At 34.2% G+C, this 23,496-nt stretch overlaps 2 protein-coding genes and 1 non-coding gene across 6 annotated transcripts in view; 2 read left to right on the top strand and 1 right to left on the bottom strand.

Moving 5' to 3' along the window:
* LOC127085048 (uncharacterized) overlaps positions 1–12,442 on the bottom strand; it is a 49,668-nt gene extending 37,226 nt beyond the window's left edge. For all 4 annotated transcript variants that reach the window (XM_051025614.1, XM_051025615.1, XM_051025616.1 and 1 more), the window contains exon 1: positions 11,837–12,442. Coding sequence is in view for 1 of the 4 variants with exons in the window: in XM_051025613.1 (XP_050881570.1) it covers positions 11,837–11,842 (6 nt within the window). In the remaining 3 variants the exon portion in view is untranslated. The remainder of the gene's footprint in view (positions 1–11,836) is intronic.
* Positions 2,768–2,874, top strand: LOC127090230 (small nucleolar RNA R71). The gene has a single exon (XR_007791756.1). It is a non-coding gene; the product is annotated as a small nucleolar RNA R71 (small nucleolar RNA).
* Positions 12,443–14,084: 1,642 nt separating the features above from the next.
* On the top strand, positions 14,085–15,658 carry LOC127086692 (probable 2-oxoglutarate-dependent dioxygenase AOP1). Its single transcript, XM_051027488.1, has 3 exons — positions 14,085–14,519; positions 14,846–15,176; positions 15,279–15,658. The coding sequence occupies exons 1-3, from the start codon at positions 14,140–14,142 to the stop codon at positions 15,516–15,518; spliced, it is 951 nt and encodes a 316-aa protein (XP_050883445.1). The 5' UTR covers positions 14,085–14,139; the 3' UTR covers positions 15,519–15,658.
* The last annotated feature ends 7,838 nt before the right edge of the window (positions 15,659–23,496 follow it).

The raw sequence follows: 23,496 nt of genomic DNA, 5'->3' as shown, positions 1-23,496 counted from the left end.
GTTTATTTGTTTTAGCTAAAATTTGCCAAAGGGGGAGATTGTTAGTACCTTAGGATTGGCATTAATTTTGTAAAACAAATAATGTAATCACCTCTGTTGTTTTAATATGTTGGGTTGAAGAAGTTCAACATCTGGACCAACATGTCATGTAGGATGTCATAACATCGTGAGTGTGACATCGCGCCTGTGTATAAAACTGAATTAGTTAATTCTGCTATGTGTTAACTGATTCAATATTTTGGGATTAGGTAGAATCCTATGTGGCATTCTTTGTGGAGGTCTTAAAGACTCAATCAGAATATACAGTTTCTAAATATGGAGATATTTTAGGAACTAAAAGATTAAAGACCTTGATTGTAGCAGAAGTTTTCTGCTGACTTTGTAAAGAAGTTTGCTGCGATTTCTGAAGGCCCAAATCCAGTTGGGTGCTTAGGTTATAAATAGCATATTGTAACCTAGGTTTTGTAAGCCTCAAAGAATGTAAAATTAGGGGTGTGTGTGAGGTAAACCTCCCAACCTGTGGGAAGGTTACCATGTGTTTCTCAATGCTCAAAAGCATGAGATTATTTGTAACTCAAAGCCTGTAGGCAAGAGTTGTTATGATCTTGAACGAAGCTGTGAAGCAAGTTCAAGGTGTTTAGCATTACATTGTAATTGTAGTGATAGGAATGGAAACTGGAGGTTTCTATCTAGGAGTTTCTAGGTATAGATTGCATTGGGTAGGGATTAAGTGAAGAGTTATAAACGGGGGAGTTTAACTCTGAATTAATACTGCTGATAGTGGATCTTCTTCCTGGCTTGGTATGCCCCCAGAGTAGGTGATGTTGCACCGAACTGGGTTAACAATTTCCTGTGTTTTTCCCTTCTGCATGTTATAATCCTGTCTGTTATAACTCAGCATGTATATCAGTATGTTTATCAAAAGAATAACAGACCTGGTACATAGCATACTGTTTGAATGTCAATCAGAATGTTTTGACATTCATCATTGATAACATATACTGAATAATAGGCAGGTTGGTTTTTCTGCTTCAACTCAGTATTTATTTCAGTCTGTTTATCAAAGGAATAACAGACCTGGCCCATTGTGTAAATGTCAAACTGGATGTTTTGACATTTAGTACTGTAAGCTGATATTGAAGTATAGACTTGTTGGTCTGCTACAGTACAGCATTTAGCACAGTCTGTTTTCAGGAAAATAACAGACTTAGCATATGGTTTATGTTCTGGACGTTAAACTGAATGTTGTGACATTCATTCCTGACAGCATATGCTAAATTGTAGGATGGTTAGTTTTTCTGTTTCAGCATTTTCTCAGGCTATTCTTCAGGAATCAAACAGCTGAGCCAAAATCCAGGAAACTAACAACTGAGCTACAATTAATGAACCTAACAAATAGCCTATTTGTTAGCACCCTAAAATGTGGAAATTAGGTTAACTTATTTAGCCTTTATTTTAGGAAATACAAGCACAAGGCCAACAAACTGTAATACTGTAACAGGTGAGGATCAAATCACTATTGAGGCATCATGCTGATAAGTATGCATGCTCAACAGAAGTAAGGGCTATGTTGATCTCTGCTGTGTCTTTGTACCAGATGGACAAAACTGGGTGTTCTTCTATTCTATGGTGATATAGTAGCAGATGTCGTGACATCTGTGAATGTGTGCGCATTAGTACTAGGTTTTAATTGTATAACTATATTGTTGTATGAGTAACAATGTTGGATCAGATGTCATGACTTGGAGTAGAACATCTGAACTCTGACTACACCAAAATTTCAAGGTGGTGGAGGCACATAAGGTTTTTCTTTCTCTTCGGCCTCTCGGGTATTATCTTCCTTCTCTTTCGGTTCACTTACCTCCTCAGTTGTGGTTTTGTCTGGTTTTTGGTACATGGCAGGATTTTGGAGTCTTAGATCTACGTGTCTGTCTATTTTTTTCCACTCCTCAGTATAACAGCATTTGCATGTCCTTTTGGATTAGGTTGCGGCTGTCCAGGAAATGTGCCAGCGGGAGAGGCAGTAGATGCTTACTATTGAGCCACTTGTGAAATATGTGTTTCAAGCATTTTGTTGTGGGTGGCTTAGGCGTCTACTTTGCTCACTAGTTGTTTAAGTTGCTCGCTAGTATGTATGTTTTGGTTCAAGAAGTCTATGTTTGTCTGAGCTTGGGTAGCTATGAAGCTTTCCATCATTAGTTTAAGGTTGGACTTCCTAGGCATGTTAGGAGCATTATTAACTGGCTTTTGATATCCAGGCGGAACAGCAGGTGCTTGGCCAGGTGCATACAGGGTGTTGTTATTCTTATACGAAAAGTTAGGATGATTTTTCCAACCTGGGTTGTAGGTATTCGAATAAGGATTTCCTTGTGCATAATTCACTTGATCGGTTGGGACTCCTGCTAATATCTGACATTCTGGTGCAGTGTGTCTAGGGGTTCCACATAACTCACAGTTTGGAGTCATGGCAGCCACGGTGGTTGCGGGTGGTATGGTCAAGTTGTCTAACTTTTGAACAAGGGCATCTACTTTTGCATGAACGTGGTCAAGGCTACTGATTTCGTACATTCCACTTTTTATTTGGGACTTTTCTACTGGAGTTCTTTCACCTCCCCATTGGCAATGGTTTTGGGCCATGTTTTTAATGAGTTGATAAGCTTCGTTGTATGGCTTGTCCATAAGTGCACCTCCTACGGCAGCGTCTACTGTCAGTCTTGTGTTATACAGAAGCCCATTGTAAAATGTGTGAATGATCACCCAGTCTTCGAGGCCGTGATGTGGACATATCCTCATCATGTCTTTGTATCTCTCCCACGCGTCGTAGAGAGATTCTACATCTTTTTGTCGAAACCCGTTGATTTGAGCTCTCAGCATAGCAGTTTTGCTTGGCGGAAAATACCGGAATAAGAAAACGTTCTTCAGTTTTTCCCATGTTGTAACTGAGTTGGATGGCAAGGATTGCAACCAAGCCCAAGCTTTGTCTCTTAGTGAGAAATGAAAGAGGCGTAGTCTTATCACATCTTGAGATACACCATTCGCCTTCATAGTGTCTGCGTACTGCACAAACTTGGTCAAATGTTCATTAGGGTCGTCCATAGGATTTCCAGCAAATTGATGTTGTTAGACGGCTGATAATAATGAGGGTTTCAGCTCAAAATCGTTTCGATTGATAGCAGGGGCAACAATATTGCTGCGAGGTTCTTGTTGGGAAGGAGTAGCGTAGAACTTAAGAGGACGATTTTGTGGATCTACTGCAGCCATGATTGGTTTTACAACTGGTTCAACAGTAGGAAAGAAGATATCGGGAATATTGTACCTTTGTTGGTACTCTAGAATTCGGCGTCTTAAATATAAGAAACGCTCTAATTCAGCGATTGGTGGTGCTAAGTTATCGCCTTGTGAGCAAGTACTTGGCATACAATTGGGGGAAATAAGGGAAGGGAGATTAGTTTTTACCTTAGTCTATACCGTGCAACGAAAGAATCGCACTATTTGACTAAATCAGGTCCCCGACAACGGCGCCAAAAACTTGATACGTCTCGTGACTGTATATAGGATATAGTCTATCGGGTACTTGACTGCAAGTGCACAGTCCAGTCATTTTAGTTTTAAAAGATATCGAACCCACAAGGACCGATGGTCAAACTAATGATACCGACGTTATTATGTTTAGCTAAGGGAATGATTTTTAGAAGTTTGGTTGAAGAAAATTAAATCTAAGGGAAGTTAAGTTTTAAGAAAATATTAATAGAAGGATATCAGTATGCAACGCATTAATCGTCGGGGATTCGATAAGTCACCGATGTATAATTTAAGCACCAAATATCTTTAAGTAGAAAATACTTATTTTAAAGGCTTTATCTCACACTCTCGTGATTTTTGATTTTGATTATACCTTTAATTCAGAATGTACGCTCTCGCTGTCCCATTTGAAGTTAAAAATACTTTTTGAAAATAAATAAGTTCTAATTGCTTTTAAAGTGCTCTCGCTGTTTTTAAAATCAATGCCTAGTTTTTACTATCCAGTTTGACCCTCACGCTCTCGCGATTGTCAGTTCTCACCTTAGTTAATTTCCCACTCTCGTGGCAAAATCGTATTAATAGCTTCTCACTCTTGTGACAAAGTTAATTAAATTTAAATTAAAAATCACAACCAAAAAGATTGTTTGAGAAAAGAAGTTTTACACCAATTATTATTAAATCCTATCTAATTAAATTGTTACATACCGATACTGGTAGTTTAGCCGGACATGTTAAACAATGCAAACACATACGAACATAAACAGATCAACAATAAAACAGACATGATTACAATAATAATAAAGCAATAACAATTGAATAAAAACCTGGAAATTGGATTAATAGAATATGCTTAATCTTGAAGTACTTGAGCAGTCCTCCACAGGTTGGTAGGATTCTGCTCCTTCAAAGTAATCGCTTAGACTAAATTAAATAAATTGTAGTAGGTCCTCAGTGTAGGAAACTACTACTTTGGCTAAATGAAAAGTGGAAAGGAAAAAGGGAAAATCAAAGCTCTGAACGGTAAAAGAAAATTAATGTTGCGGAAGAAAAGTAAAAGACAAAATAGAATTTTTGTGAAAAAATATAGAGAGAAAAAGGTCTTCAAAGCTGGCTTCCAAAAGAAAAATTAAGCGTCCCCGTGGGTTTCCAACTTCCGTCATTTTATATCCCTTATTAGGTCTTGGCAGTTGAGAGAAACAAGGATGACTCGGTTGAGTGAGGAAATCATGGGCAAGTGGTTGAACCCCAAGAATTTAGGCCTATTGGCTCACTACTGTTTAGCTGTTTCAAGGCGCTGATCGTGGCCGCGTGACGTTCATGATGGGCCTGTGACGGTCGTCACAGGCTGGGCGTGCCGGTCGTTACATGCTTTGTGACGGTCGTCACATCCACAAAGTTTGTATTCTCTATTTTTTTTCTGCTGCTTTCTCTTCTGTTTCTTTTTCTTTTCCTTCCTTTTCTATACTTGGGTCATTTAAGCATGGGGGTTGAAATACTTGTAAAAATAACTCGAACACTTACGGAATAATTGGAATATAAATGAAAGTGTAACGATTATTGAGTGTAAATCAAGGCAAATATACGATGTAATTTCGCGTTATCAAGGAGCTGCTGGTGCTTGTTGATAAATTGGAGGAACAGGAGCACATTGTTGAACTGGAGTTGGTCGATAAACTAGAGGTGGTTGATAAGCCTGAGCAGGTTGTTGATTGAAGGCGGGTGCCACAACGTCTATGTACGGTTGTAGGGCATACTGAACGGGATTCATAGGCTGCTGATATGGAAAGGGTTGTTGAACATACTACTGTGGTGAATATTGTTGTTGTCTCCTTCTTGGAGGGGCTCTTCCTTGGCTAATAGACACAACATTAGTTTCACCTTCCTTCTTTCTGGGAAACCCTCCAAAGAACTTCTTTGGATTAACACTTGAAGTTCCAGCCACAACCGCAAGTTTACCATTTCTTAAGCCATATTCGACACAAGATCCTATGCAACAATGTCAAAGAATCCCAAGGAAGCACTTCCAACCATCTTCTCATAGAATTGGGGTTGGACAGTGTTGATGAACAGTTCGGCCAGTTCCTTTTCGGCTAGAGGTGGTTCAACTTGAGAAGCCAGTTCCCTCCATCTCTGAGCATATTCCTTGAAGGACTCCTTGTCATGCTGGAACATGCTTTGCAAATGTCTTATGTCAGGCGCCATGTCCATGTTGTATTTGTAGTGTTTTATGAACGCGTCTGACAGGTCCTGGAAACATCTGATCCTACTTTGATCCAGACTTAAATACCACTTGGAAGGAGCCCCACTCAAGCTATCTTAGAAACAATGGATCATCAGCTTGTCGTCTTCCACGTGAGCAGCCATTTTATGGTAATACATGATGAGATGGCTCTTTGGGCAAGTATGCCCCTTATACTTGTCGAAATCTGGAGTTTTGAACTTGGCCGAAAACACCAACCCAGATACAAGGCACATTTCTTTGGCAGCAGAACCAAAGACGTGGTCTCCTTCTAATGCTCGGAACTTCATCTCAAGGAGTTGCATGTTCTTCTTCACTTCTCTGAAATCTTCAAATCTTACTTCATCACCACAAACGGTTGAGTCGACAGTCTGATACATGTGATTTTGATCTTCAAAATGCGGAACATGCCTAGCATAGGCAGCCGGGGGAGCAATGGTGTGGACGACTGGGCGTGCATTGGTGTAAACCGGCAATGGCACAGCTTGTTGGACAGATTTCCCCATGTCATGCACTACTTTCGCTCGAGGGATGAAGTCATAAGGTAACCCATATGGAGGCATGGTTAAAGGTAAAGACCTCTGAAGTTGGACTTCGACTGCTGGGCTCGTGATCTCCGAAATCATGGTCACTTGTGGAGCTTCAAATTTGAAAGTCAAAGCTTGCAGCATCTCTCTCATGTGGGACATGACTACCTTGATTTCATCTAATTAAGCTCTAACTCTGGCGCTCTCTTGCTCTTGTTCGGCCATCCTTTGTCTTACTCGGGCGCGAGTATTGTACTGGTGTTGAAGATTCAACGTGAAACTGAAGGAAGAAAGGATGGAGTGAGACTCTATTTTGAAAATATATGAATGCATGTATGGATGCATCTTGTTTGCAAAACTCTTGGTTAGTTTCAGTCATTCATTTCAGAAATGCAATAACATTTGTTCGCAAGTATTTAAAGCAATAAAGCAATAAAACACAATAAAATGAATCCCAAAAAGCAATTTCTTCATTAATTTAGAACAGAGTTCAAACACAGACAAAATTCCTATGGCTTATGGGATTTCCACACCGTAGTCAGGTCGATAGTTAGCCCCTCCAACATCACCTTACAAAATTTAATGAAATTAAAAACTTGATGTGGGGTGTTCTCTGGACACATGCACCAATCAGCTTCTTGCAATTTCTCAGGTAGCTCTTGCATGACGGAACTTGCAAATTTAGACAACCTCAGAAATTTGCCTTTCCACTCAGTGTAAAGTCCTTGGAGGCCTTGGTCACCTCGATGTCCCTATAGAGGTTTCTCCAATATCTGCACTCACTCAACAATATCAGATAGGCATCATCCTGATCCACGCACTCAACTATAGAGTTTTTGGATCCGGAGTACAACTTTATCCAACTCCTCCTCCTTCGTCTTGAACACAGACTTAGTGTTATAGAGCGCTTGTCTGAACTTTTCTCTCCTTGCCTCAGACTCCCTGGCCCTTTTGTTGGAAATTTCAAGTTCTTCATCCTTCTTTTGTTGACCATCTTTCAAATTCCCATTCTCTACCGAGACTCGGCCGAGCTTAATCCTCAAGTCAGCATTCTCCAACTCCAGCTCCTTAATACGGGCATTAAGCTTCTCCACATCTTCAGGTAATATGGGTTCTGGCTCAGGAACCAACGGATAGATAGAAGGATCAAATGGGAAATGGAGTTTAACCATTTGAACCCTCTCTCTCACCCAACAAGTATAAGGATCTCGAGCAATGACATTTCTCTTACCCAACTCCTTACCCTTTCTGATAATTGCTTGCCATGACCTCTTGATCTTCTTCACCGTGGGGTGATCTGCTTCCGCGCTGTGCAAGATGAAAGGCTCTAAATCTTCAACTCTTGGAGGGCCATTCATAGGGTAACCATGTTGCCTCAAAGATAACACGGGGTTGTAGTTGATGCAACCCTTGGTCCCTATCAAAGGTACATTGGGGAAGTCTCCAATGCAGACAATAACATCCTGAGTTTCCCAATTCCTGATGTACCACTTAACATGATTGGAAGTGAGAGAAGCTAATTTCTGAGAAGGTTCGAGTTCCTTTGAGACAAAAGGGCCTTCTTCGGGCATATGAGATCTAAACCATGCATGCAACAGTTGTGCACAACATAAAATGGTTCCTCCCTTCTTCTCGTGACGCTCATGGAGAGAATAGTAGAGGTCCTCTAGGAGGAACGGTACAGGGTTACCAGAGAGAAAGATCCTCACAGCCAGATGGTCCACAAAATGGTCAATATTTGGTAAGAGAACTATCCCATATACCAACGCAGCTAACACAGCATAGAAAGCTTTCCAATTCCCCTCTTTTTCCATCTTCTTAGCTTGATCTTCCAAGATCTTTCTAGAAAAACCATTGAAAGCTTCCTTCACATCCCAATTGTCCACAACTTCAGAAACCTTCAAACCTAAAGCTAAAGCTATCCTCTTGGGAGGAATACATTCATCAAACTTAGGAAATGGATTATGATCCTTCAAATTCCGGCCTACAATCCTCTCAAACTCTTCCAAGGTTGGAGCCAACTAGAAATCAAAGAATGTGAAACAACGTAGAGGTGGATCATAGAACTAAGCAATAGTTCCCGCAATCATCATGTCCATCTTCTCATTTAAGATGTCCAAAATTCTTCCATAGTCTTGCACAAAGTTGTTGAGTTTGATTGGTGTTACTTTGGCACTCAACTTCTGCAGGCTGGTAAGGTTCACGTTCTTGTATTTGAACTGAAAAGTGCTTCTTCTCTCAGGATTCATTTTTCTAACAAGTATTGGATTCCTGAAACAATGCAAAACAAACTAAGAGTTTTGCTTTTTATGCGTATGCAATGAATGGATGGATGCAATATTTTTTTTGGTACAAGTTCAAAGGTCTGAGGTATGGATAAATCTAATTGCTTTCCAAAATGGGGTTCTCACCGGGTATGATCTAGGGCTTTGTTACAAAGGATCCCCAGAGTCACCGATTCACAAGAATGTTTGACCCTTACGGAAAATGCTTTCCGGTCATCAACTTCATCAAGGGAATCTATTCTGGGTGAGGTTCTCGTACTGACTCTTACTAAGTATTCACCTCGGGAGTCCGTTCTACGTAACCATCGACTTTGGTTCTAGACAGGGTACTCAGAGTCACAGATTCAAAAGAATGTTTGATGCTTCGGAAAATGCTTTCCAATCTTCAACTCAATCTAGAGAATCTATTCTGAGCGAGGTTCTCGTACCGATTCTTACGAAGCATTCACCTTGGGAATCCATACTACGCAACCATCATTCCTAGTTGGCCAAAGGTTCAATGTTCTAAAAGGTCCTTAGAGTCATAGACCCCTATGAAATATTGAAGCTTACGAAGTATTCACCTCGGGCGACAATATTTGCAAAAGGATCTACTCTAAGTGAGGTTCTCATACCGACTCTTACGAAGTATTCACCTCGAGAGTCTGTACTACTCAATCATCGTCATATCTTATGGTTTTCCACTCTAGACTCGGGTATAGAGTCTTTCCCACATGGTTTGCAATCAGAATATCCAAATACCAACATCACAATGGAACCAATATACAATAGATATATCAATATAACAATAAAGATAACATGAGCAATACAAAAAAAGCCACACAAGTAAACAAACAAGGCACACAAACGTCCTAACTAGGCTTGACTCACTTAGGGAAACAGTCCCCAGCAGAGTCGCCATTTGTCGTATCTCGGAAAAAAAATGAGAGAACGACCTAGCGAAGCACAATCGCACGCTCGCAACGATGGACTGAACAGATTTGCCACCGAACTTTATTTATTCCTAAAAGAAAAGGGGAAATATCGATAACACCCAAGAAAGAACGACAATGATTATGGTCGTCGCAACCAAATCAGGGTTCGATAGTCAATTACGCAAGGGGAAGGTATTAGCACCCCTCACGTCCGTTGTACTCAACGGAAACCATTAGGTTAGTTGTGTGCGTTAGTGTTAGTTTGGAATGTTAGACTTTCAAGTTTTTAGGTGGGAAAGAAAATATAGAAGAGAGAGGAATGTTTTTGGATTTTTAACGAAGGGGACTAAACCTATGTTTTTTATTAATGGGCCTGACAAGATTTACAAATCCTGCTCCTACGTATCTCAACAGAGAACTCAAGGCTCACGTAGTTCTAGGTAGAAAAATGTTTGTTTGTTGGTCGATTTTAGCGAAAGCTACTTTGTGTCAATCGACGAAAATATTGTGGGACTACCCAAAACAAGTGGAGAAGGGGACATTCGCATCACGGCCAAATCGATTTACAAATCAACATTCGCGGGAAACGTCGCAAGCTTACTCACACGTTCAAGTGGACGAAACATTGTTTTGCATCGTCTTGAAACAAAATACTTTTTGTTTGAGAAAGGGTTTAATGGTCAATCGCACGGCGGCGAGAAAAATGTTTGATTGGTTTGAATGTGTTTTGAGTACACTTATATTTTGTTTCACAAATAAAATGGAGTACACTTATATTTTGAAACCAAGCACGAATTATAATACATAATATGGAAAACTCTAATGGGGCTAGGCATATACGTTTTAGCTGTATCCCAAATATGACACTAAATATGACATTGTTCCTTAATAAAGACAAATCTAATATTTAGCATATCCTATATTTAGCATATACGTTTTAGCTGTATCCCAAATATGACACTAAATATGACATTGTTCCTTAATAAAGACAAATCTAATATTTAGCATATCCTATATTAGTCAAAACAAAAATAAAAAATACCATCAGTAGCCAGTAGATAATCATCACGGTGGCACAAACAATAGTATAGCAACATGATGACATCCATTAGTACATAAATAGTGCAAACAACATAGGCATATGTATAAATAACGTTAGTGCATAATCAGTGCCAAACATTAGTGCTTACTATAAAATCAATATTAATGTGAGAACATTGCAAATGTGGGTGTAACAAAAGGATCAAAAATCAATGCCGCAACAATGCAAGACCTAGCATAACAACAAAATTAAGACCAATGCCACAATAATGCAAGATCACCGTGTCATTGAATTGGGATCACTACCACAACAGTGCAAGATCAGTGTAATGATGGAAATATCAACGAGCAAATCAAGACAAGTATGCATGAAAATAATCAGCGCAACAACAATGATTAGGGCAAGGATGAATTCAACAACCAATAGAGATATGGAGTCACATAGACGATCATGTATACAAGCATGTATAGAATGGCAACATGACAGATAATAGGATATACATCATCTCCAATATTGTGTCATGTCGGAATCACTTAATAAACAACAATTAGCAACGAGGCAAACATGGATAAATGCATGGTGATGCAGGGACCGCAAACAACAACGATAGACCGTTCAATCGACAGTGTGTGATGTAGTATCGGTAACAACAGGAAAAGACAAACATCAATATGAGTAGAATAACAATGCAGATTCCAAATCGAACACACGACAAACAGGTAGAATCCAGACCATGCATCATCAATATGCATAGTCACAGAACAGAAGTTGTAGAGGGGATATGCATCAAGAATGATACAAACAAATAGTATCAACAATACAGTGAAGCACATGGTGGCAGGGATAGGTAAAAATCAAAGTTAGACTAATGCATAGGAGAACAATTAACAACAGCAATCATGGCAGTGGCAGAAGTGTTTATCATGACAGTACAACAGAAACAATAACAAATTATATCATGGAAAAAAAGTAACACTTATTAGCACAAGGCATGGCCTAGCAGCACGACAACGTCGCGTCAAATGCCGCTTATTCATGGCATTTTCACACAAGCAAAACAAAAGTCGGTAACCACCCAGATTTACCATTGTACTATACCTAAAATGAAACAGAAATAACAACATAAACTTGGAAATAAGACTTGTAAAATTTATCAAACGGAACGACATACCGACATTCTCAAAACCAAACCGTAACATTGATGCAACAAACAAAGACAACAACGAAACCGAAATCAAAACAAATAAACGGAAAAAAAGAAAAAAACGATGGAAAGGGTACTTCTAAAAGAGAATCAAAGTTGTTACCTCCATGTGAGTTCCTGCCGCTAGCTCTGTTGTTTGATTATATTACTTCTACCGCTTGATCTTTTACTGGAAACACGCAACGTTGAGTCGAGCGGCTGGGATATCTAGCTGGACTTTGGAAGGCCTTTCTGAACTAAGTCTTTGTGATTGTTGCGAAGTATTGGTTCTTTGAAGTGTTTAAGAAATCGTGATCTGAAGGTTTAGTGGCTAACTTTTTTACCGAAAGAGAAGGCCGGGGGTAGAGAAGATATACATGAAACGGTGGGTCGAAGAAATATGGTGCTGGGAATGTGTCTTGGGTCCAAGTTTCAGTGTGTCTTTCGTGCAGAAAAAGAAAGGTTGGGAAAACTGAGCAAAAAAAACAAACAAAGGTAATCATTCTTTTTTCTCTGCGCCTCCTTTCCTTCTTCTTTTGTATCCACCTATTCAAATATTTGTACCTTCACCCTCTACCAGAAAGACACGTCCGGAGTCTCTTGTCCTCTTCTAGGATGCCCTTATCCGCAGGCCATGAAAATGGTTACCTCTTAATTCTCCATCCCACTTCCCACTCCTGCCAGCTGTCGCGTGACAGGTGGATCATAGAAAAGGATCCGATGCAGCAATTGTTTTGTTATTCTAATCTTCCAAATTTCTCAATATGTACCCTTTTTTTTTAATTATCAAAGTAAAATTTGTTTTGAATAAAAAAATAAAACAGACTAAGCGGAGATAAATTTAAACTACATAAACTAAAACTTAAATAAATTGGCTGACATTTTAACTAAAAATAAATAAATAAAAGGGTGGAAAGAGAATAAAAGTCGGGCGTCAAAGTGCCCAGAAATTTAAACTGAATGCCTTAAAATGATTAGTATGAAATATATTTATTGAAAAATACAGCGTTTCTTTTAATTCTGAAATAAATTTTGACCGGTTAAAAAGCTCAGGCGGGTCGAAAGGTGGCCGAAACATTAGCCGAAAAATAAGTCGAGCATACCAGATTAAACTACGCGGAACATAGATTAATAAAACTGGTGTTTGCAAGCTTGATTTTAAAATTTTTCGTCTACTGATTTGATGCACATCTGGCGATTAATTCAACCGGTTCTCCTGTAATTCCAAAAAAATTATTTCGACTGATATTCTAGGCACTATGCGGTACAGAAATCATGTTATGATATGTATAGATGCAATAACTATGATGGATGTGTTGAATCGGTGATTCAGGATCAAAATCAGGATGTGACACCAATTAACACGTGTATGATATTATTCTAAATTTATATTATATGGGGTGTTAGAGATTGGTCTAGTGGAAAAGAGACTACCATTTAACTTGAAGGGACTTGGGTTCTATGAATAATTTTTGGCTTTTTTTTTATATTTTCAAATATGAATTGTTTTAAAATAAAATTGAAATTAAAAATAAAAATCAATTTTGTATTTAAAAAATAAAAAATAAAATCCAACGTAGTTATCCACATAATTATTAAAAAATGCATGTCATAAATAACACACATGGCAGTCCAGTCACGGTGTAAAAGTAGGAAAAAAAACGATTTAAGAAAAATGTTAACAGGGGGACTAATATGACCCGATTAAATTTTCTAAGAGATTAAATATGATTCATTTTTTTCTCAAGGATAAATTTGGGTTCTGCAATTTTTGTGAGGGACCAAAATCGGAATTTACTCTTATATTAAACAATATTTTTAATTTTTTTTTTTAAAAGCATAAGGTGATCGAAAATGTGTCTCGTGGTGCCACATAGACAATCACATGTGAGGGTCACGTCATAAATTTGACGCCACATAGACAAACCTAAAAGGGGAAAATCAAAAATAAAATGATAAATACATTGATCAAAAGGCTGATTTTTTTTTAAATGAGGACAAAATTAAAAAAAATAAATCAAAATAAGTGGATTAAAAGTGCATTTAAATCTATATTTTTATTATCATTTGGTTTTTAGTGTATTTTTATTTCTATTTCCAATACTAACACAATTTACAAGAAACTTCTCTTTTTTCGATGCATAATTCAATTTTAAAAGAAAGGTATTTTTTTTACTTAGCTATTTTGTATTTACTAAAAATAAAATAAAATTTGACTTAAATTGACATCAAATTTCATGTTAATCTATCTATTAGAGTTTCTAGATTAAAAAAAAAAGTAATATATCTATTAGAGCTTCTAGATAAAACAATTGTATTAACATAAGTAACTCATATTTTCAGTGTATATATATAGTTATGTCTCTATTGAGAACAATGCAATATAAATAACAAAATATAGTGCAAAAGAAAAAAAAGAAAAAGAAAATGGGTAATGAGAATGAGATCCCAATTTTGAATTTTAATATTAGCGGTGGAGTGAAGTTAGAAGAAGGGGGCGAAGAGTGGAAAGAAATGAGCAAGAAAGTGAGAGAAGCATTTGAGAGTCATGGTTGTTTTCTCATAAGGTGTGATGATATCTCAAATGATTTACATGATAGATTTTTCACAGGCATGAAATCATTGTTTGATTTACCTGAAGAAACTAAGAAGAAGTCTGTTAGCTCAAGGGCTTATAGGGGATACACTTCAAAAAGTCGTATCCTACCCTATGCTGAATCCTTTGGAATTGATAATGATGTTAATCCAGATACGGCTCTTCAAGACTTTATTGATCTCATGTGGCCTCAAGGGAATCCATCTTTTAGGTAATTAATATTTTATTTTACTAAAATACATCACAAACTCACCCGTACACACATATAGACTTATTACACATGTATGACTTTCGATCATATAATTTCAATTATATTATTAAAAATTATATTCTTAATTTACATTATATATATATATATATATATATATATATATATATATATATATATATATATATATATATATATATATATATATATATATATACATATATATTATCTTTTAAACTATTTTCAATAAAGTTACTTTAGCATATTTAGTTTCAAATTAATTTATTATTTCAGAATAGTATGTGAAAAAATTTGTAATATATATGCAGTGCGGCGCTAGGTATTTATACTTCGAAAACTCGTGAGCTAAGTACAATTATTATGAAGATGGTTGTGGAAGCCTTTGAGCTTCCAGAGCATTATAACTTGGATGCTGAAGAGTTGAATTACTACAATGATGCAAGAATGACTAGGTACTCAACTTCTGAAGAGACCAAGGGTTCTAATATTGGTTTGGTACCTCACACTGACAAAGGAACTATTTCCTTCCTATGTGACAATGGAGTTCAAGGTCTGCAGTTGCTACCCAAAACAGGAAATTGGGTTGACATAAATATTCCCACCAATGGCTTTGTGGTAGTTGTTGGTGATATATTGCAGGTAATAAATATCAACTTAGAGTTTGAGATCATTCTTCTTATAATTTTCTCATACATTAAAATTTAGAATGAGTTTAATTTAGAATTTCAATGCTTAATACAGGCGTGGAGTAATAGGAGACTTGAGGCGGCCACACACAGAGTGGTGGCAAGGGATGAAGAGAGATTTGCATTTGTACTTTTTGCAGTGCCAAGGGAAGGTATGATCATTAAGGGGCCATCTGAGTTTGTGGATGATGAAAACCCTCTCCACTACCGTCCGTTTGTGTATGATGAATATGTCAATTATCAACATTCAACTGGAACACAAGAGGCTCCAATGGACAAATTTGCTGGACTTTGATCCTTTATTATTATATGCAAGTTAATTTCTCTCATTGTAATAAATCCAAGTAATTGGACTCGCCTTTAAAATAAAATAGTATCCAGCAAATAACATGGAGTGCCTTTATATATTGAAAAATAAGGTAATCTTATTGTGAATTGCACTCTTTCCTATATCTTATACTAGCATATAGATAAATACTATAATATGTATGATATTTTTCAGACGCCGAATTTTTTTTCTATTCTATAAGAAAAACAAATTTATAAATAAAAGGTTTATTACTGATAAAAAAAAGAAAGAAAGGTGGAATTGGAAAAAGAAATGGTTATCCGATTCATTATTATTTCCCTTATATATTTCTAAATAATTAAATTATTTGATTTGAATAAATAATAATAATGAAAATAATAGTTGAATTGAATGATATATACTTTCCACTTAATATTAGATAAATTTTATTTTATAATGAAATACTTTTTAACAACACCTCTCTCTCATTATTTTTCATTTTCGATATTACTTTTACAATTTTGCTAATTTGATAACTATAAATTTATGTTATTTTAATTATTATAATTTATATTATGAATCAAAATGATTTCTATTTAGTCATAAAAAAACTTAATATTAAAATAGTATATTTCTATAAAAGATAATAATATTAAACAATCCTTTTCAAATATTCTATGAATCAATATTAATCAATTCTATGAAAGGTAATAATATTTATAATTCTTTTCAAATAATATTAAAACATGTATATTATTTTCAAATATTAAAATTCTATGATCAATTATCCCCACAATAATAATTAACCCCACAATAATAATAATATATTATCTTAAAACTATAATACTTATTATTGTGGGGATGATAGTTATTCACAATAATAATAATAAGTATTATTGTTATTCATTATAGACTATTTTCTAATAATAATAATAATTATTATTATTATTATTATTATTATTATTATTATTATAATAATAAATGGTTTTGAAAATATTTTAAAAATTAATTTAAAATTAAAATTTAAGGAATAGGATCAACGTAATTTATATATTGTTTTTAAAGATATTTATACATTTTTTGGAATAATTATACCAAGAGATTGAGAAACACTTCTCTTGAAGAACTAATTAGTTCTTTAAGAAATCATGAGATTGAGCTTGAGGGAGATGAGCCCAAGAGAAAGAGAAAATTTGTTGCTCTGAAGTCTTCAAAAAGATTTTTGAGAAGATAAAAGCTTTTCAAGTAGAAACAGATGAAGAGTCTGAAGAGGAACTAGAAGGAGAATATTAATTGCCTCTTCTATCCAGGTGTGTAAATTAACTCTGGAAGAAAAAGTAAGGGAAATTCAGAGGACAAAGAAGGACATGTGGTCATTCAGAGTCCACTTCTGGATCCAAAAAAGCTGGAGCTGGCAAAGAACTCACGTGATTTTAGTGCAAGGAGTTTGGCCACATCAAGAATGAATGTCTCGAGTTAAAGGAAGACATGCCTAAGAAGAATTTCAGAAGAAAGAATAAGGTTCTGGTGGAAACATGGGATGATTAAGTGTCTTCATAAGACGAGTCTGAGGAAAAGCAAGCTAACATGGCACTAATGGCTTGCATAGAAGCTCTTACATAAAGGATTTAATTAGAATCAGAATTTGAGCCAGATTCTGAAGAGGTATTTTTTGAGCTCTCTCGTTATGAACTTGAATCTAATTTATCCGAAGTTCTAGACAAGTATCAGAATTTTCTAGACAATTACAAGGATCTGAAGAAGATTCATGTATCTGAATCATAACCATATCATAAGCTTCAGAAAGGATTCTCAAGTTTGAGTGAAGAAAATCTTATTTTGAAAAACAATACCTTTGTGCCTTAAAGCAAGAGTCTCTACAGGTTCTGGTGATATCATAAAGAAATATGATAAATATTTCTAGAGATTTCTTGCTAGAAGCCTAAATAAAAGTTTAATGGCTTCCATGATTTATGGCGTTAGCAAAAATGAAATAATAGGTATTGGTTATGATTCTGATGAATAATTTGATTCTGAAAAAGATGAGAAGGCAAATATTCTTCGGTCCCATGATGAGAAGGAAAATATTCTTCAGTCCCATTTTGTCCCTTCTAGGAAACAAAATGGAGTTATGTCTAAAGCTAATATTGTTTTAAAACCTAATGCTAAAGTAAAACCTCATTCTCGTTTCAACTATGCATTCATGTATAGATATCCTGCACAAAAACCTAAGTTTGTTAAAAACTTTAGGAAAACTAACCCCAAAGGACCCAAAAAGGTGTATGTACCTAAGGACAAGATAGTCTATGTTGCAGATATCTTTAGCAACGAAGTTAAGACACCAGTCATGGTACCTGGACTCTGGATGCTCGTTGCCGCGGTTGGAAAATTACATAGTATCCATCATATTTTATTCGTTCCTAAATGAACAGGGAAATAATGGTAAAACCTAAAGTTAAGGATGAGACCTAGGATTCAGGAGTCAGTTAAGTGAGAAGAAGGTGTTAGACAACCCTCACTTCCGTTATACTCAATGGGAGCCTTATCTAGTTCTAAGGTTATTATGGGATGTCTGCTTAATTATTTATTTATTTACAAAGAAATTACTTTATTATTTTTTAAGAAAAGATTATTTAATTACAAAAAGGACTAAAAAAAGTTTTTTTTTATAATTGTACACGCAAGAGTGTTCCAACTATATGCATATGTTCCCTTAAGCAATATGAAGGATCAAAGTATCATAGTTCGACTAGAAAATTTTATGTGTTTGTTGTTTTTAAATTGTGAAGAGATCTCAATGCATGAGGGGCATAGAAATGTTTGACAAAAGTGTCTCAATGCACGAGGGCATAGTACATAAGGTTGAAATATGTTAAAAGTTTATTTTAGATTCATTTTGTTAATTGGTAAGGTGTAATACTGATCAATCAACTTGATATTGTAAAAATCGTATCATTAGTTTGATTTTGAAAATTAGGATAAATGATATATATATATATATATATATATATATATATATATATATATATATATATATATATATATATATATATATATATATATATATATATATATACATATATTTAAAAAATAGAATTGAACAAATTATCATGAAATATATAAAAAAAATGGCATTAGTTAATGTTATGATTTATTTTTCTTTAATGATTTAATCCTAATTAGCACAAAGTATAAAAAACAAAAGTTATTACTTAATATTCTTATCCTCTAAAATATAATTTATAGTCTAATAAAATAACCTATATTTTTTTATTATATTTTTTTGGATTATTTTTCTTTATACTATCAATTAAATGATTTAATAAGTTAATTAAATTAAAAGACATGTTTTTTGTGTTTTTGTTGATTTTAAAGTTTTTTTGAGTTAACTTATTGATCAATAAGTCGTGACGTCAGCCAACCAATTTAATTTACAAGAATATGATTTTTATTTAATTAGAAAATAGAGTATATACATGATTATTATTTTTATTATTTTTATGAACATTAAATTATAAAAATACAAATCTATTTTTCATGATTTTAGAAATAGGATTATATTTAGAGAAAAACAATTCCTAAATGTTTGACCTAAAAAAAGATATTTTGATTTTTTTATAAGTAAATAACTTAAATTAAATTTAATACTTAAACCTAATAAATTAAATTGTCACACTAAAACTAATTAAACATGATGAAGTTTATATATTTTATTGTATCTTTTTTATGGTGATTAAAATGAATTGAAAATAATAAATGAAATAATGGAAATTAATAAATAAAAAAAGTTGCTAAGAGATAGGTGGAGTGTGAATATTTAGATTAAATCAAGAATTCTAAAATTATGTACAAAGTAATAACTAAATTTAATTGAATTTAATAAATAAATTAAAAGACATGTTTTTGTACTTTTTTTATATGTTGATTAATGACTAAGAAAACATATAATCTAAGATTTAAACTAACCTAAATAAAATAAATAAAAAAATTATTGTTATTATTTTTTTGGTTGTAATTAGCTTTAAAATAGATTGTTATCAGGAATAATTTTAAAAAGAAAAGTTGAAACTTTTGTTAAAAAAACTTCAACTCATATTATTTGATTTTTAAAAAAAATATTAACTTATGATACTAGTTAAAAAAATAGATTTATGATTTTGTTTATATTAATAATTATTAAATTTATTTATAGAACTTTTATTTTTTTGAAAAGAAAACTCATTATTAAAAACTTCGCGTTTAATGACTGAATTAGAGACTGAAAAAGCTTAAAAGTCGTTCACTAGAACGTTTAGCGACCTATGAAAAGTGTTAGGCACTGACCTTTAACGACGTATTTAGTGACCGAATTCAGTGGCCGATTTTATGACGGAACTAATGACCGATTTTAATGACCGTTTCTAGTTTATTAAAGAACTCAAAATAAAATCAAAAGATTTGCTACATTCAAAAATTGAACCAACGCCTTTATCTTTCAGAAGATCCAGCGTGACCATTAGGCTACTTAATTTTAGTAAAGATATTTTCTTTCAAAATTGTTTATATTATAAGAAAAATTAAAATTTTAAATATTATTTAAAAAATTTATTAAACTAATTATACTTAAAATTACATTTTTTTAATTAATAAATTTATATGGACAAATTATTTATATAAATATATATTTTATTTGTTAAAAAAATTAAAATGTGAAACTTTCACTAAAAAATAAAAATTGAAAAGGAATTAAAATATTTTAAGAAAAAGGAAAAAATTGGGGAATGTAGTTTAATAAAAAAAAGAAATTATTAGTGACCAAATTTTTTGTCACTAAAGGTTTTTATAAACTAATTTTTTATACAAATGCTTAGTTGAGACTGAATATTACGTTCACAAAATATGAGTCACTAATTTGGTGGCTAATACTATTTAGTGACCTTTAAAATTTTATTAACATCATGTCTAATTTCGGTGGCTACAGTGACCATATAAATTCAGTCACTAAAAGAGAATTTTCTAGTAGTGACTTAATTAAAAATATCTATATACAAAAAAAACCTCATAATTGAAACTAATACTTCAAAAACTTAATTTAAAAATTCATTATGTACAAACACTCAATTGATGAGTATATACAAAACTGAAATCACGACCTTCCAATGTGCATACTTATTTTAAATAGTCAGATCTAAGGATTGTGGTTGGTCCATTCATTTATTTTCATTTGGTGTATCTTATATATATATATATATATATATATATATATATATATATATATATATATATATATATATATATATATATATATATATATATATATATATATATATCCATGCGCATGTTTAATTAGCAACTAAGCACATTTGGCTCAGTGGTATGGTATTTGGTCTATAACCCCAAGGTTGAGGGTTCAAGGTGTCTTTTTTGTTTCTTTTTTCTTTTAATTTTTTATTTTATGAACATCCTTTACCATTTTTAATTTCCTTTTGTTTTCTTATTTATTTCTTTTAATCAAATATTTTGTTAAATACATTCCATCAAATATTTTTATTATTACCATTAATTGTTTCCATCTTTTTAATTGGACCTTTTTGCCCTTGTGTTTAGTCATGGTTGATGACAATTTCTTGATCATTGGTAATTGACCTCAGGGTTGATTAAATCTTTAACACTTCAAATATGTTGATGAATGATCAATAAATCATTCTTGACACTTTGAGGCGATGATAGATTGCCCTTAGTTGATCATGTTTGAACCTCTTGATGTGTAGATGAGACCTTTAGTTACTTGCATTTTGCTTTCTGATTCTATTTGTGTTACATTGTTTCCATTGATCATTAACCATTAACACTTGGATTTGGATGTTTAACTTGTACCTTAATTGACTTTTAACTTGTGATTATTTGGGTGATACAATCTTCCACTCTTCAAATCATTGATAGATGATCATGAATCACTTCAATACTTTGCATCAATGATAGTTTATCCCTCGATGCGCCATATTTTGATTCTTTGACACTTGGATAGATAATCCCTAGGTGGTTACCTTGTGCAAATTAATTTCTAACCACTAACTTTTATCACTAACCATTGATCTTATTGACCTAATTTATCTTATTGTCATTTATCTCTCTTGTCAATTTACTTTATTGTCACTTATCTTCAAACACTTTATTCTCATATTCATCATTATACATATACCTCATGTATATTTATTTAATTTTCCATTTACTCATTTGTCATTGCGTAATTAAAAAGAACAAAAAACATGACAAAATCAAAGGACAAAAAAATTCCATTAATTTGTTACCCACTGTGGACTTAGAGGATTCATTAGGACCCTTGCACTTAGATTTTTCCCTAATTCTTGACGAAATGCTCTGACTTGGATTTTTATCTATAACTTGGAATATTTTATTATGAGAATATCATTCATGGCATTACCCTAGGGATACATTCTTTTAAGCCCATTATCCAATTGTTAGCATATGTCACTTTGCACACACAAATCTTTCTCTTGGGCTATCTTACAATGAGATCCTTTATTTCTCGTACCATCTCTCTATAAATATCCACGTATGTCACCATTTCAAAATCAAGCAATAAACCCTTGATCCAACGGTAAGAGGCATTTTCTTAATCAAATTCAAAACACAATAGAAATGCAATTAGAATTATGCGTCACGAGACTTAAGTGATAGGGAATGAGTAAGAATGGATTTTTCGTACCCTTACACTTAGTAATTTGGTAAGACGCTTGGCTTGTTTGTTTGAAATATTCACCTTCGCCCATAGTCTTTAGTGCAATTCTAATAAAAACATTTCTTTTATTTCAAAAAACCTATAACAAACATCAACTCATCCAACCTTATTTTTGCGCTTTATGGCATCACTCAGAAAATCCTTTTTCAAGGTAAAATCAACCAACACATAAACATTTTCTACTCCGAACTACAAAGCTTTGATTCCTCATCCCCCAGTGATGATACGTAGGCACAAGGGCCTCAAATCCTTGGCGATTACCATGGATGTGAGGGGTGCTAATACCTTCCCCTTGAATAACCAACTTCCGAATCCATATTTGGTTGCAAGACCAGTCATTTTCCATATTCTTTTTCTTTAGAGTGTTTTATCGACTATTTTCCCTTTTCTCTAAAGGGTTTTAACCGACTTCCGAACTATTAGCTGATTTTTTTTGTGCTTTCGAGTTTCAGTGAGGCGGGAATTTCTTGGCTCTTGAAGCTTGGAAAATGAGGCAAAACCTTATTCTATTTATAGGGAAGTGAGTGATGTCAAGGTTCATATGAGATTGGATCCCAAACGTGTGAATCAAATCAGAAATTCTGTGATCCAAACAGTGTGAAAAAATGGCATCAAGCTCGTGATTTTGGCGCTCTTCAAGTCGTTTTATGTTATGGTGAGATGAGTTTGGTCATTATAAATGAGTTTAGGTGTGTGAGAAGTGGTCCCAAGTTGAATTTGGCATGATTCCACATTATAGGTCACGGTACAAAACAGAGTTTAGGTCACCATGTTCATGCTTAGGCCAATTCCAATCCACTAGTGTGTTTTCCAATTTTCTTTGAGCCAAATGATCCTTTCATGGAGTAGAACACAATGAAAAAAGAACCAAGTCCAAAGGATGTTTGAGGTGAAAGGTACATGCTTGGGAAATTGAGGTTTTGACCTAAAATTTAGGCTGGGCAATTGGTTAAGTAGCTTGAGGCATGTTTGGTCATTTTGAGGTCCCAAGTTGATAGCACCATAACTTTTGATTCCCTCGTGCATTTTGAGCCAAACTTCGGCAAAATGACGTTTTCCATAAGCTTAACAGGATGCAAAAGGAATGGGATCAAAATAATGCTTGAGCTGAAACTGGCAAGGGTGGAAAGCAGTGGTCATGACAAGGTTTTGGCCCATTTTGGCAACTTTGTCCTTTGCAAAAATGAGGTCCTTAATGATTAAATTGATGTTTAACCCTTGAAACAAATATGTAGAGGATCC

Source organism: Lathyrus oleraceus, chromosome 5, assembly GCF_024323335.1.
Source record: "Lathyrus oleraceus cultivar Zhongwan6 chromosome 5, CAAS_Psat_ZW6_1.0, whole genome shotgun sequence".
NCBI classification, from domain to species: Eukaryota; Viridiplantae; Streptophyta; class Magnoliopsida; order Fabales; family Fabaceae; genus Lathyrus; species Lathyrus oleraceus.
The sequence above is the reverse complement of the archived record's forward strand: the minus strand, read 5'-3'. Positions and strand labels throughout refer to the sequence as shown.

What these genes read in the sequence shown, in the direction of transcription:
- LOC127086692 (XM_051027488.1), top strand. Translation starts at nt 14,140, where the DNA reads ATGGGTAATGAGAATGAGATCCCAATTTTGAATTTTAATATTAGCGGT. An exon ending in CAAGGGAATCCATCTTTTAG is followed by an intron (nt 14,520 to 14,845) that starts GTAATTAATATT and finishes ATATATATGCAG; the next exon opens with TGCGGCGCTAGGTATTTATA. An exon ending in TTGTTGGTGATATATTGCAG is followed by an intron (nt 15,177 to 15,278) that starts GTAATAAATATC and finishes TGCTTAATACAG; the next exon opens with GCGTGGAGTAATAGGAGACT.